This window comes from Molothrus ater, chromosome 4, assembly GCF_012460135.2.
Source record: "Molothrus ater isolate BHLD 08-10-18 breed brown headed cowbird chromosome 4, BPBGC_Mater_1.1, whole genome shotgun sequence".
Lineage (NCBI taxonomy): Eukaryota > Metazoa > Chordata > Aves > Passeriformes > Icteridae > Molothrus > Molothrus ater.
The window spans coordinates 48,953,033-48,967,491 of record NC_050481.2 but is presented as its reverse complement, the minus strand read 5'-3'; the positions used below and the strand labels follow the sequence as shown (position 1 = coordinate 48,967,491).

The 14,459-nt window shown below is 39.6% G+C and overlaps 1 protein-coding gene across 1 annotated transcript in view; it reads left to right on the top strand.

The window, feature by feature from the left end:
- The window catches only part of LIMCH1 (LIM and calponin homology domains 1), a 175,268-nt gene that overhangs the window by 106,002 nt on the left and 54,807 nt on the right, over nt 1-14,459 (top strand). Inside the window, 4 exon segments of the mRNA XM_036381640.1 lie at nt 1,396-1,506; nt 6,052-6,247; nt 10,566-10,815; nt 11,471-11,743. Of these exon segments, the coding sequence (XP_036237533.1) occupies nt 1,396-1,506; nt 6,052-6,247; nt 10,566-10,815; nt 11,471-11,743 (830 nt within the window).

Genomic DNA, 14,459 nt, shown 5'->3' with positions numbered 1-14,459 from the left:
AGTTGATAAGAAAAGTCTAGTCTAGCATGTTGCTGAGAAGTAATGTGGATGCATGTTTTAGGGAAGAAGAGTCCAAGAGATGTCTGCTCCCAGTGGAATAGGCCCCCACTTTGGGATTTCTGCTAGTCTTGTTTCCTTTAGTTCACTATATAGCATGAAGTATATGGCCCTGTCCCATCAAAGCATAAAATACTGTATTTCAGTTTATTAATCTTTTTTTGATACAGTTAATGACAACTATTATTTATTATTGGTTGCATCTCTTTTCCACATCAAAATATTTCCTGTTCAATCTGCAGGTAAATACTTTGCAATGTCATGGAATATGCCGAAATAATGAACATTAAATGAGAAAAAGCCCTAAGTTCTAGGGTGATGGTTTGTCATTTTTAACCAGTGCAAAACACTGAATTTAATTGCCTTTGATGAGCAGTTTCCAGTCCAAATAGCTGCTGCACAGGTATCATTAAAGACATTGCTCTAAGTGGAGACATGTGGTGCAGAAAAGGCCTTTCCTTGCATTGTGTAAATGTCAGCGTTTTTGTATGTATTGGATTTGACCATCCTAAGCATCTTAATTTCTCATTTTCTAAAATAAGTACAACACCAGCAGTGTCAAGTCAGATATCTTTGCTACTTGCAAGAGTAATTCTTGGTCCTTTTCCCTCACCAGTTTTGAAGGGATTTTTGAGTTATGGAGAGATATGAAGTCAGAACTTTAATGAAATCACTGACTTTTATGCTGTACTCTGATAGAAATGACAACATGCTCGTGGCTTTTGATTAATCTCGGGCTAAGAAATTCTTAAACTAGCAGAAGCCTGGAAATAAATGTTCCTGTGTCATCTGGTTACTTACATTAAGGTGATTAAAAATGGGACTCCCTTTTCTGTCCTTGAAATAGACACATATTCGAGATGCTTTTACGCAGGCAGACATTCTAGGTACTTTGTTTATTACCTTGGTCTGAATAGTTTGCATTAATGACTACTAATATTAGCAGTCTTTAAGGAGTTTTTTGTATTGAATTTAAAAACAAATGTATTTGTGTGTGCCTTCTAGAAGATTCAAGTCTCTTTGTGTAGTTTTTCTACTCAGATCCATATTTTCTGTTTGTTTTTCCAGGCAGACATAACACTTTTATTATTTTTATTTAAAATAACAGGGAGATAATATGTTAAGTTACATATTCTTAGGACTGTTTAAACTTTCATAGTTGCCTGATGTATTTATGTTTAACCTTTGACAGACACTTCCCTTTCAGTTCTGATTTACAAAAAAATCTTGTGCTGCTGTGCAGCTTAGAATAAATGAGTGATGCTGCAGGGAAGTAAATCTAGCTACAGGACTGTGTAGATGGATGTAGATGAAATTAATTCTTATTAACTTCTGCAGGTATTAGTCACCATTTATTGGCTAGGGAAAGCAGCAAACAGCTGTACATCATATAGCGGATCAACCCTGAATCTGAAGGAGTTTGAAGGCTTCCTGGCGCAAATGAGAAAGGTATCTTTTTGTTATGTTTTGGGAATGGAAATTTACTTCAACTTATTGCTCTCATAAAAAAACTGTTTCTTTCTAAATATGGGAGAAGGGGGGCTGGAGTTCAAATTCCTTAATAAACCTCTACTTACATCAAAAATGTTTCTGATTCTACCAAACTGAAAACCACTTTGGCAGACAGCTTTGTGGTGGCATCAGTGATGCAGCAAGTGATGTCAAATAGGGCTTTAGAATTGTCATGTTGCTCTTTCATCTTAATTTCCATGTGTTTTGGTTTGATTTTCATTTATGACAGAAGTTTTAGCTAGAAGAGCTGAGATTCGAAAGTAACATGGTAGGACTCACAAAAACATAGTTTTTTTCTTCTTTAAAACATTCAGTCTCATGGGGAGCTTTTTCGGTTTTTTGTTGCAACATGAAACATCCAACCAAAGGATCTAAATAAAGCTGAAGTGGAGGAGAAGGAGATAATGTTTCACCAAAGGCATAGTTAGGATAAATCTGTTTTTTCCAAGCTCTAAATTCTGGTTGAAATCCTATTTGGTGGTTTATGATGAATTGTTCTCTGTTGGAAGAGAAAAGTTGTGATTGCTGCAGGGTGGTTTGAGGATTTTTGGTTGAGCATTCTAGCATGCCCTGAACCTTGACATCAGACGCTTAACCTCATGGTTAATGCTGATGGTTAGCACTGATAACCAAACCTGCCTTTCTTTGGGATGGAAGGGGCAAGGAGCTAGTGTGGAAGAAGATTGGCAGCACCATATGCTGGCACCGCGTGTGTTGGACATAGTGCTCAGGAAAGGCTGTGCAGACACATTCTGCATCCACAAAGAGCCTTGTGCCTGCTATCCCCTCCCCACCACAGGTAATGGCCATGTCATCACAGGCAGTAGGATTTGGGGACCGTGAGAGACTCTCTGGACTTAAATTGTCCTTCAAATCTATGCTGCTGCAACTGTGCCAGCTGCAGGTCTTCATTCTGGGATCTCACAGGGCCAGAACCACTGGAGAGGAAGAAATGCTTGTCTGACTGATAGCAGCTCCTACACCCTGGTGTGACCAGAGAACCTTAACTAGATGGGTACAATTCCTGTTTGTGAGCCCACTTCTTCAGAACAAGCAGGTGAAAATGGAGAAGAAAAGAGAACATCCTGCTTCTCTGGAGAAGTTTATTTTAGTTTTCATTTTAATGACCTGTGTTTATCACTTGGGACTTTGGGACTCATGAGTGATATGACTGAGCCTGAGCAATAAAAAAGATGAAGTTAGTAGTTGAGTTTTTTACAAGTAGAAGATGTGGGGAGAGAGCAGTTTGCACTTCAAAGGGTCTGAACGGTGAAACAAACCCAAAAAAGGGAGCCAGCACAGAAAAATTGCCAAAGTGCAGGTAGCCACAATGTTAGTGCTGCATGGTATCTTTTTTTTTTTTTTTAATGTTTAATCTCACACCACAAGGCTCTGCTTTTTCTAGGTGACATTTACCCATTAAAGTAATCACTAGAGCATTTTGGAGGTCCTTTCTTGAACCCTTTTGTGGCATGAAATAGGCTAGGGGCAAAAGGAAGCATTCTCCAGAGAGCTGGTGGTCATGAAGTGCCTGGCTGGGCATTGCAGAGTGCTGCAAATTTAGGACATAAGCAAGAGGCTGATACTTGATTTGTTGCAAATGTTGGATCTGGGAGCAGAGTAGAGGTCTCATAAGAACTGAAAGCTATATATGCCTTTAATGCATAAACAGAGCATTTTGCAGTCCTGAAAATCTTATTTAGGGTGATGCTGCTGTGACAGCTGCTGGTGACTTCTTTTACCATGTCCCTACTCTTGTATCCCTGCAGTATTTCTCACTGGCAAGTGTGGGTTTGTATGTTACTGCTTTTGAAGAGGATTTGATTGTAAAATATAACATGTTAATCATGCTGTGCAACACTCTGATGTTCTTTATAGCTGAGCTCAAGTGATGAAAAGGCACTTTATCACATTCTCTACTGGCATTTTTTCCACAGAGTCTAATAACTAAATCGACCATAAATTCAGTGTGGTTTAGTTTTTCTGTTGTAAATCCTCTCTGCCCTCCTTTTTTAATAAGCAAATCAAAAGACAGCTCTGATGTATGTTGTCTTGGACTCATCTTTTTCTACTTCTCAAGCTGAAGGGTATATTAACTTCTAATTTTATTCATGTTATTCTGTTTTTAATTTCATTAACTATTTGAGTACTCATTCTTCTTTACTTTAAAACTAGAAATTCCCAATGACAAAACATCAATGGCTTTTTGATTATATTCAGTGGGTGGAACTTCCTGGACAAATGCATCTTGTATTTGGCAATCACACTTTAACTGCTGCTCTGTGGCATACTGTGTTTTTAATTAGAGAAGATGAAAGACTAATGCACTGTGGTGTGTCATGCCATGGTGTTATCAGTCCCACAGATAAGCACATTCCCACTGATAGCATTTGGGAGATGACGTTTGCTCAAGGCAGGACGAGCACCCGTCTGTGTGACGGCATTGTGTTGTGAGAGTGTCTTTGCCAAGGGGAAAGCTGTAAAGAACATGTTTACAGAAGTCTAGGATCCTGTCCTGGTGCCTGCCTCCTAATTCCTAGTGAGCAGCATGCAAAAGTAACATAAACAGGCCATTGAAAGTAAGTTCTGCAGAACTCATTAGTTCACAATTGGACTGATTTCAAACTCTGAGAGATAGTGAATGTAGGATGGGGCTTTTTGCCCAGTTGAAGTGCCTGTGGCTGCTGAACAGTTCTATGTCATTCAAATACAGTAATTTAGGAAAATGGAAGTGTGCCTGAAGATTGAGAATAGTTGATTGGTATGAAGGGATGAGCGGATTTAAGGAATTTGGAGTTTTTAAAAGATTTTTGGATCGTGTCACAAACGGGTTTTTGATAGGATTTGTAGACTTGTTCTTGGCTGTGTGTAATTCATGCAGATTTCAGGAGACAGATTTTTGTTGTCTTTTATTTCTACCAGCATTTTAGTTCACTAAGCAGAATTGGGAAAGGAAGTTATATAGGATACCTTACCACTTTTTTAGATGCATTTTATCTGTTTTTAGAATATATTTTCACTTCTATTTACTGTGAGGTTACTTAATGCCATTACCACGGTTTAGCTCGGCCTTAGGTGACCTTTGCCGCTGGCCTTAATGTGGTATTTTGGCAGATTAGTAGTGAGTGGCACTAATTAGGCCTTCTTCCTGAAAAGTTTGCAGGGCGTTTGGTCTGATGTCTCAGTTTTGCTTCAAGCCTCCCTCTTGTTCGTCAGGGAGTGTTGGTGAATTACTGCAGGGCTCTCCACTCTCCATCACTTGTCTGGCAAACCTTCTTTTTTGTGGAGGCAGCCCACCATAGCATACTGTGATATTCCTGATTGATCTTCTCATTGGCAATACTAGTGATGGGTAAAACCTTAGCAGTCAGGGACAGTGGGAGCTCTGCTCAATATAGCCATTGTGCTTCAGCTAGTGGTAAGCAGGGGGTGCTTCTTAATTAGGAATTAATATTCAAATGCTTCTGGGAATAAAAAAAAAAATCACATTCCAGCCTCTTTGGGTCACAAAATGTCAGTCTGATAATGGCACCCACATCTCTGACTTTACTTACTGTTGGGGAAGAAAAAAAATAGATTTATCTCTGAACAAACTTAGTTATTTTTGTTTTTTCTCAGTCTGTGTGATTGTAATTAATATTAAGACACTCTCTAAAACAAGGAATTTATTATAATGCAAGAGTGAGGATGGCTTCTATTGACCTTTCCCTCTGCTGGAGTTTCAGTGTTTTAGTATGTGCTGCTTGCACTGGAAAGAATTTATAATCACAGGGCTGTCAAAGACAACCATTGTTCTCCCTGCTCTGAACATGTGGGTCAGCTACAAGTGCTTTCATATCCCCCAGAGCCAGGAGCTGGCAAAGAGTAAAGAGCACAACTGAATTCTTCTGAGGCATCGGGAAAAGCATTTTGCATATTTTTCATTGCTGATTGCTTGAGAAAGACATCCCTCTTTCATAACAGGAATTTCTCTTCAAGGTAGACGGAGGCTGGGGCACACTGCTTTATTATTTTGCCAGGCTGAAGCAGCAACAACAAATGCTGTCTGCTGGGGTCCTGGCCAGATACAATAGATGGGCAAGGAGAGGCGGGGGGATCTTTTGGAAAGCAGCAAACTTAAACCTGATGCAGGCACGATGTTAAAATTGTAGTGTCTTTGGCTGTGCTAGGGACTGTGGACGACAAGTCAAGTTTCAGGTTACTTTCACTTTTGATCAGTTTATTAACTGGTCTATTAGAACTTTTTCTCAGTTCATTGTACTAATCTAATGAGAGTAGTTTCTTCCTAAACAGCATAAAACTGGTTTATTGCAAGCTTGCACTTTGTTTTGAAGGGAAGAAGGGGCAAAAACCAAGGAAACCCTTTTTTTTGGGGAGGAGATTCTTAGTATTTGGGAAGATGCTTTGTTTTTTGGTGTGCAACGTATCTCACTAGTGTCAGTGCCTTCTTTCTGAGGAGGTTCCTGCTGCATTTCCATGTAGGAAACAGAGGATATTGAGAGCCCCAAGCGCAGCATTCGTGACAGCGGCTACATAGACTGCTGGGACTCGGAGCGCAGTGATTCCCTCTCCCCGCCTCGCCACGGCAGAGATGATTCCTTTGACAGTCTGGACTCCTTTGGCTCCCGCTCGCAGCAGACACCGTCTCCAGATGTAGTGCTCAGAGGGAGTAGTGATGGTAAGTACCAGTCACAGTGCAGCACATGCACAACATTGTGACATAAAGTAGCGTTTCTGGAATAAATGTGCCATTCAGAAGCTGCACACAGCCTCTGACTCAGGCAAATCTGCTGGGAGAACTTCTCTGTGAATGCTGATCTGTGCTCCCTGAGGTGTAGATGACTTTGCCAACAGCTTACCTGAAGTTTGTCTCAAGATAGTGCAGTACTGGGAAATGAGTTACATCATTGCAGTGTGGTTTTATGACGGGAAGAGTGTTTTTCTGGGTTTTGGTGTAAGAGGAGGTTATGCAGACTCATTTTAACTTACAAACTAGGCTGAAGCAAGACATAAAATTACAGGAACAGTGTATAGTGAATTGTAGTGAATAAAATGTTTGCTTAAGTAAATGCAGGGCAGATAAATGACATAGAAATATCTTGAGAATGTCTGATACTTGGCAGAGTTTTGAATGTTGATGTACAGCACTTTATCAAATATCATATATCTTTTTATGGCATTTAGAAAATTGGGTAAATTAATACATCCCAGCATCAAAGCTTTGTACACATTTGTGAGAGGACAGGCAGCTCTGGGCATACAGAATGGCTACTGCTTCTCTGCCTTTCTTTTCTGATTCCAAGAGGTTTTCAGAGGCTTGTAAACACAGCATGCTGGATGAAGAAGGATTTTTCTATAACAGATGTGGAGCACACACTTAAGTAACTTGTCATGAGTAGGATTCTGGTTTAGGACAAAAGGATGCATGATTGAGGCTCTTTCTGTGCAGTTGCATTCCTGATAAACAGTTGAATAAGTCAAACTTCATCAGATGAAGTTATGTTGCACACATGAATCACTTCTCCTTAGTAATGTTGGTTTTTTAATTTAAAAAGGAAAGGCAGGAAGATTTTTTTGGTAGGAACCAGATGTTCATACTGCTTTTGGCAGTTTGAAAGAAACTGGTGCTAATCATAACCGGACACATGAAAGATTTCCTGAGGTGATGGGGAACTCCTTAGAACTGGAAAGCTGGCAGGGAGAGCTGGTATCACAGTAGAATTATGAAAGAGCCCTGGGAAAATCAGAGCTAAGATCGGCTCTGCTGCTCTGAGTAGTCTGTGGTGTTTAGGCTGTTACTGGTTGACCATCCAGAACTAGCTACTGGGGCTGATTCCCTGAAACAGCCTCATGACCCCTCAGACACTGAGCAGAGCACAGACTCCACATTATAAAATATATATTACATATATATATAAAAGGCTTTTCTGCCTTCTCAAATGAGACAAGCATGGTGTTGGCAAATAGGAACACCTCATATGTCCTAATCAAAAATTAGACCCCGAGTGCCCAAGGGATGTCCACTGTCCATGCTTACTTAGAGCTGCTAGACAGCCAGTTACATATGTCCTGTAGATGCTTCCTGTCATCTTCGACTGTATTATCAGATGTTAGAAAGGTTTTGTGACTGTTTGCCACAGATAGATTGCTTAGCAATCTATCTTGTCACATTCCTGAGTCTGTAACAAACAATAAGATGAAAGCCCACAAAGCTTGTTCTGAAAAATTAGTCTTTAACCAGGGTGCGTGCAGATGCTGTGTGCACATGTACGACTTGTCCAGCCAACACTTTCTAATTTGTCCTATTTTCCCTGCTTACTACTGCCATAATTTCACAGCTGTCTCCTACAACAGTTGCAGGTGAGATGTAACTTGGCTGACCTCCTTTATGTTGAACCTCTTCCTGTGATCCCAGCAGGCCAGTGTTTTACTCAGCTGTTAGTAGTTTTTGATAGAAACAGTATATTGGACTCGATGATCTTAGACGTCTTTTCCAACCTAAACAATTCTCTGATTCTATATGCAAAGTTGGATGGAGGAAAACATTTTGCTTTCATTGCTTCTTTCTCCATTCAAATAGGAGCTTTATAAACCATGTAATATTGTTGTGGACTAGAACTATGATTTCTTCCACTCCTAGAAGAAATAAAAGCCTGAATAGACATGATTTAAGTGATGCTAAGGTGATTAGTTTAGGTAGAAGCAGTATGTAATACTACCTTCACAAATGCCATCTGTGATTAGTTTCATTGTTGAGGAACTGCTCTGGTGTCCCATGGAGAGCTTGTCCCTTAGCAAAAAAACAAACAAAACCAGTGGTAGAGTAAAACAGTTATATAAAACACAGTAGAATCACAGACTGAACTGTCTTTAGAGTTGCCAGTTAATAAAATGCTCTGCTTGGCTAGCAGTTGTGCGTGGATCCTTTTAAGAAGGATCTTTGCATGTCATTGGTGTATAATTGCTTGTTACTAGTTGTGGAAACTGCTGCTGCTTCTACTTGAAAAAGCAAAACAACAAACTTTAGGTTATAAATGTAGAGCATGGCTGCATCTTCCATTTGGTATTTTGGCTTCAAGTACTTTTTTTGCAAATTTGAGCTGAAAATAATTTCGTTAGTAAGATATGAATAATTAAAGAAGCTGTATTTCTTTGAAGTACTCAGCTTGGGGATGCTGGTAGGCACATCAGTAACGAGAGGAATGTGTTCTAATTCCTCTGCTACTGTGGTTATCTATTTCATCCTTTCTGTCTGCCAGTTCAAGACTGGTTTTGATGTGTTACAAAAATAGACACCAGAGCGAAGTCAAAAGCAATCTGAATAGCAAATAACAGAAAGGGATCTTTTTCTTATCTTTTACTTACTCTGTGCCCTGCTTTGTCTAATGACACTACAGCCCTTCCAACCTCAGCTGTCCTCAGACACCCATGATTCTATGACAGTATCTCCACTTTTTGTTTAGACATGGATTCAGGATACCAATTGTGGTGTTAGTTGTCAAAGTTCTTAACAAAAATTGTTCAAGTGAAAGATTACTGACAAATGCATTGTGATCTAACATTCATTTCCATTGTGTCATGTCTTTTCCTACTGTTCCTTTTCACTCTTCTTTGTCGCTCTCCAAGAAAATCATGAAAAACTCAATCTACTGCAAAAGCTCTTTGCAAATAACATTCCTAACATATTTAGACCTCTTTTTTTCTTCCTCCACTTTGAATTATACACAAACTACTTGTGATTTTTATGACTTCATTGTTTTCAGTTGTTCAGTATGTAGCACAGTGAATTAGCTATTAATTACTAGTGTTTTGAATTAACAAGAGGACACAACCTGAGTGGCTTCCCTTCACCCTAAAAAGGGGAACAGCTGATTGCAGATGCAAGTGCTGCAGAGGGGCCAAGGACCAGAGACATCCAACTCTCCAGAGCCTGGAGTACATGCAAATGCTGATGGGACAAATAGCTGAACACATTCCATTTCACTCTTCAAATCAGGGTCCATGATAAGGTTATACTGCTGGGAGAAAACTATTTACATAACTTCTTTGTGAATTATTTTAAAAGGCTCATGATGATGCAGGGAATCTAAGCTTCCAAAATGGGAAGTTCCACACTGCTAATGCTCTTTAGGGCGTTTCTCCTACAATTTGGGAATTTCAAGTCAGAAACTTGCATAAGTTTCAGTGTTCTAAATGCGTTGTAAATATCAGGAAGTTTAGTTCATTTGAACAATATCAAGTGGTCGCCCAGCTCTGCTGACCTCGTATCTTATTCTCTCAAACTCTTGATTTCTCTCTGCCAGATTATTTCTTCACAGTAGTGATCTAACATCTAAATCCTGAGATCACTTCCCTCTGCCCTTGCACCTTTCCATCTGGGTATCAAGTCTCTCTATTCTGCAGTGTGCTAGACTGATTGACTAGGCAACCAGTGAGACTGGAGAGAGACCATTGAGCCTTCTGGTTCACAGCAGCAGCTGCTGTTCTCAGGTCTTGACTGAAGCTAATGCTGTCTGCGTTCAAACTGCTGTGTTAATGTGTGTGTTGGAATATCCACATATTCCTGCCATTCTGTAGCTATACAACATGGAATCTTTTTTTTTTTTTTTTTTTGAGCTTGAGTTAGGCACCTATTAGTGTAGGTTCAAGACTGTGAATCAGATCAGACCTGCCCTTATGTACAACTAGGAGTCATCTGGGCTTTAGGCAAACTTCTGCCCTATCTGATTGACAAGTCTGGCTTAGTTTTAACCTAAGGTTTTTTATGTGGTCTGTGGTTTAAGATGAATTTTTCAGGGAATGATGGAAAAAAGTTCACTGTCTGTGTAGATGTTGTGGCTACTACCTTCAGTAACTGTTTTAAAATAGAAATGCAGGTAACAGTGGCTAAATATAATTTTTTGGTGGTGTTTTCTCTGATTTATAGTTTAAAAATAACCCAAACAACTGGATGAAAGTGAAAGTAAAAAGGACATTTTTTCCAACTTCCTCACTAGGGAGAGGAAGTGACTCGGAAACTGACCTGCCACACAGAAAGATGCCAGATGTGAAAAAAGATGATATGTTGGCGAGGCGGACCTCACATGGTGAACCTAAATCAGCTGTGCCTTTTAACCAGTACCTCCCAAACAAGAGTAATCAGACTTTCTATGTACCTGCTCCGCTTCGGAAGAAGAAAGCTGAACGAGAGGAGTACCGAAAGAGCTGGAGCACAGCGACGTCACCGCTGGGAGACAGACCTTTCAGGTAAGACTGGCCTGTCCACCTCCTCCTCTCCTCACTGATGGTGCTCTAACACCTGCCCAGTTTTCATTCTTTTCACAAGGTGTATGATGCTGTAATAAATCTCTTGCTGGTGTGGTACTGATAAGTAGTTTTTAGCAAATAGTGAGGCTAGTAGAAAAGTAACAAGTGGAAAATCATTGTTGTGATGTCATTATTTACCATACAATGCAATCTGTTTGACAAGATATTGGTTAATGTAAGTAATGTGGATGTTTGGCTCAAACCCAAGGCTGGAAAAAACTGTTCTGGACAATCTGGTTCAGTTCTCAAGATAATTACTGACAAATGATAACTCAAAGTAATGTTTTATCTGTTTAATCAAAATAGTATTTTTGCTGTGTTTTTTTTGTAAAATAAATTTATTTGTATGTTGTATTTAATACACCAGTATGGTTTATATAGCTGTGACTCTGTGTGTGACTCTGCATGTTGGTTTTGTCAACTAATACTTCACTTTTGATTTGGACTAAAAAACAACCTCCTTTAAAGAGCATAATTATCTACCCTGATTATTCATCAGAATTCATCCTTTGGCATCTTGACTTCAGCAAAATGTGCTTATAAGTGTGTATGTTTCAAGCACAGCCTACATTAAACTACCTTGTATAATTAATAGCAAACCCCACCCTGAAACCATAGAAGAAGAACTGAATGAAACATCAGGACTGTGTGAAAAGGAGAAAGTGGGCTCCATGGCTCCTGAAGCAAGCTCCCTTAAAAATCAATTAGGTGTGAATCAAAGTGAAGAAAACTCCATAGATCAGTCTCCTTCATCTAGTGCAAAAGAAACATCAGCACCCAAGGGGAAAGATGTGGAAGAGATCAGAAAGTTAAGAAGACTGGAACAAGCTGGCATTAAGGTCATGTCAGCAGCCCAGCGCTACGGCAGGTTAGCCCAGCAGTGTGGGAAATCATGCACGCTTCACAATTGTAGGATTGCCTGAAGTGTGGGCTTCCTTGATCCACTGTGATTCACATCTCCTAACAAAAATCCAGTCTGCTAAGCACTCACAATTGCTAGTGAAGGTCTTGGTTTGAAAAAGCTTGTGATGTGGCAGCTGTGGATTGCAGAGTTGTATGATGCTAACTGCATTTGTGTTGAGAAATTTTATTGTCTTACAGCATAATGTAAACAGGCTCCAGGAAAACTACTACACAGACTACTTGTCACCTTCCACTTAATGCTTTCTTGTACTTAATAAAAATATATAGGAATCTACATTAAATGCCTAGTTTACCTAAAAGTTTCAGAAATTTACATTGCTTGTTGCTGGTGGGATGGTTTAGTTTACTGAACCACACTTTTTAGTTGGGTTGATATTTTTAGCTGTGTTAGTAAATGATACATTTATTTTTAATGGCAGGAACTATAAAGGCACAGTGCTTGTTAACGCATGTACCAATTTAAGTATGGAGGCATAGTTCAGCAGACATAATTTGCCTGACTTTATAACAGAATATATGTAGTTATTCACTTACTACCTATGTTATTTATTTTTGGATGTTGTTTAATTTGGGTATTTCCTATTCTTTAACTTGAGAGCTGAATGATGGCTAGGTTCACAGCCCATGCCTTTCCATCATCTCAATCTCTTCTACTCATGGGGATGAACTGCAAAGTAGAGTTTTAGCTAACATGTCATAAGTGCTAACTTATAAACAATCAAAATGGCTTGGCTAAAGGGTAAGTGTCCAAATGTCCTCCTGTCCAAAACATTCTGTTTTGGATTGTGGGGTGAAATCCTAACAGTGAGTAGTTTATCAGTTGCTGGTCTACAGTCTGGGCTTTGAAATGCAGTAGGAAGAAATGTAGCTCATGTGTGGTACAGTTTATTCATAGGTGCAGTGATGCTGATGTGCAGCCACATGCAGATGTGCCATATGCAGATGAAATAGTCACAGAACAGATGCTGTCACATGTCCCCTTCTCAGGTCTACTTCACTGTTGTCGAGCTGTACTGAACCAGTGTTATGTCTGGCTGTGGGGTATTACTTTTGACGAAGCCCAGCACCAATGAGGGGCTGTCTGGCATAAATGAGTTCGTCAGCCTCACTTAGTGTGCTAGTATATGTAGTAAAATGCAGTCATTGCTTGTGTTTAGCAGTTCAGTGCATAACAAATAGCTCTGTTTGCATTTGGAGGATGCTCACCATGTTGAGAGACCCTTTTCCAACTCTGTGCTTGATCTGTTTTGATGTCCACAAAGGAGAAGGATGTGTGAATAAATGTGCTGTTCTCTCCTTGGGCAATCCGTTGTCCTTACAGCCCTTATGGAGAAGGGAGGAGAAATAACAAGTAGTTTTTCTTCCTAGCTCTCAGTGGAAATGACTTGTGGAATTTGGCAGCAGGAAGAAGGAGGAGATGACAGTTTTCTCTTCCAGCTAAGGGTCAAAGAGCAGAGCTTTGTAACCCAAGCATCACTGTAGCAAAGTAAGAGCTTGCTTCTGGGGATTGTAGGAAGAAACAGCAGAAAAGGCACAGAGGACAGAAGTCTGTAAGGAAAATTCTTTGTATGTGAAAGTGGAAGAATAGTGGGTGAGGAGAAAGGAAGAATTTAGTAGTGACACTTTAGGATACATTTAACCATATTTCTTAATGTCTTATTATTCTTCTCTGAACATCTCCATTTTATCTCTCTTCTTGGCATCAAATACAATTTTCCCTGCATTAATGGCATTCAGCAATTCTCAGTCTCTCTTGTTTCTGTATTCTGATTTTTTTCTTTCACCCTTCTTACTCCCTCATCTTTCTCTGATACCAGCCTCTCTTTTGTTTTTTCACCTGAGGCTGGCAGTTTTATTTTAGTTCCTTTGAGTTGTTTGCAAGCTGTTTCCTCTCAACTTAATGACCTCTGGAGGACACCTACTGTGACTTTTGAGTTCTACAAGGCATCTAATTGTTCCTAAAGCTTAAACTCAGTAGGGGACTTTTGAGTCCTGAACAGGAAAGATTTGAACTTGTATGCAAATGTATTTTTTGCTTGAAGTCTAAGTGCCTGTCTCCATTGCTGTAGCATGTTCTAGGAAAGAGCTCCTTTAGTTAGCTGAATTAGATACTATACAAATGCATGCCAAAAAGTAATTCCCCTTCCCAAAAGAGTGAATTGTCTCGGTTGCATGTTGTTTTTTGATATGTGATCTTCCTTGCTTGCTTATTGCCAGCACATCTGTCTCTTAATTACTGTATTTTATATCAAAGGTAGGGATCACATTCATGGAGAGACCCTAAAAAGAAAATAATTGAGTGTGTTTAAAAAGATGGTGGAGAGGAGAATTTAAGAGAGAAATGTGAGCAAGCTTTTATGATATGTTTGTTGAAAAATAACATGGACTCTTACCTTGACAGAGCATAGGGATCCAAAATCCTTCCATTGTTCTGAAATGCACTATAAGGATCCACAAGCCTGTATGAGACCTTGCTTCAGGGAGTGCAAATGCCTGCAAGTTTGGAAACACCTGCTGTACCAGCATTGACCCATTTACTGTTTCTGCAACAGCTGGGGCTGGGTGTGCAAGAGCAATTTGCAGCTAAACCTACTATTTAGTATTTGTTATCTATACCATGGTAAACTGACCTTAAAAAATTACTTTTAAGACCATCATAA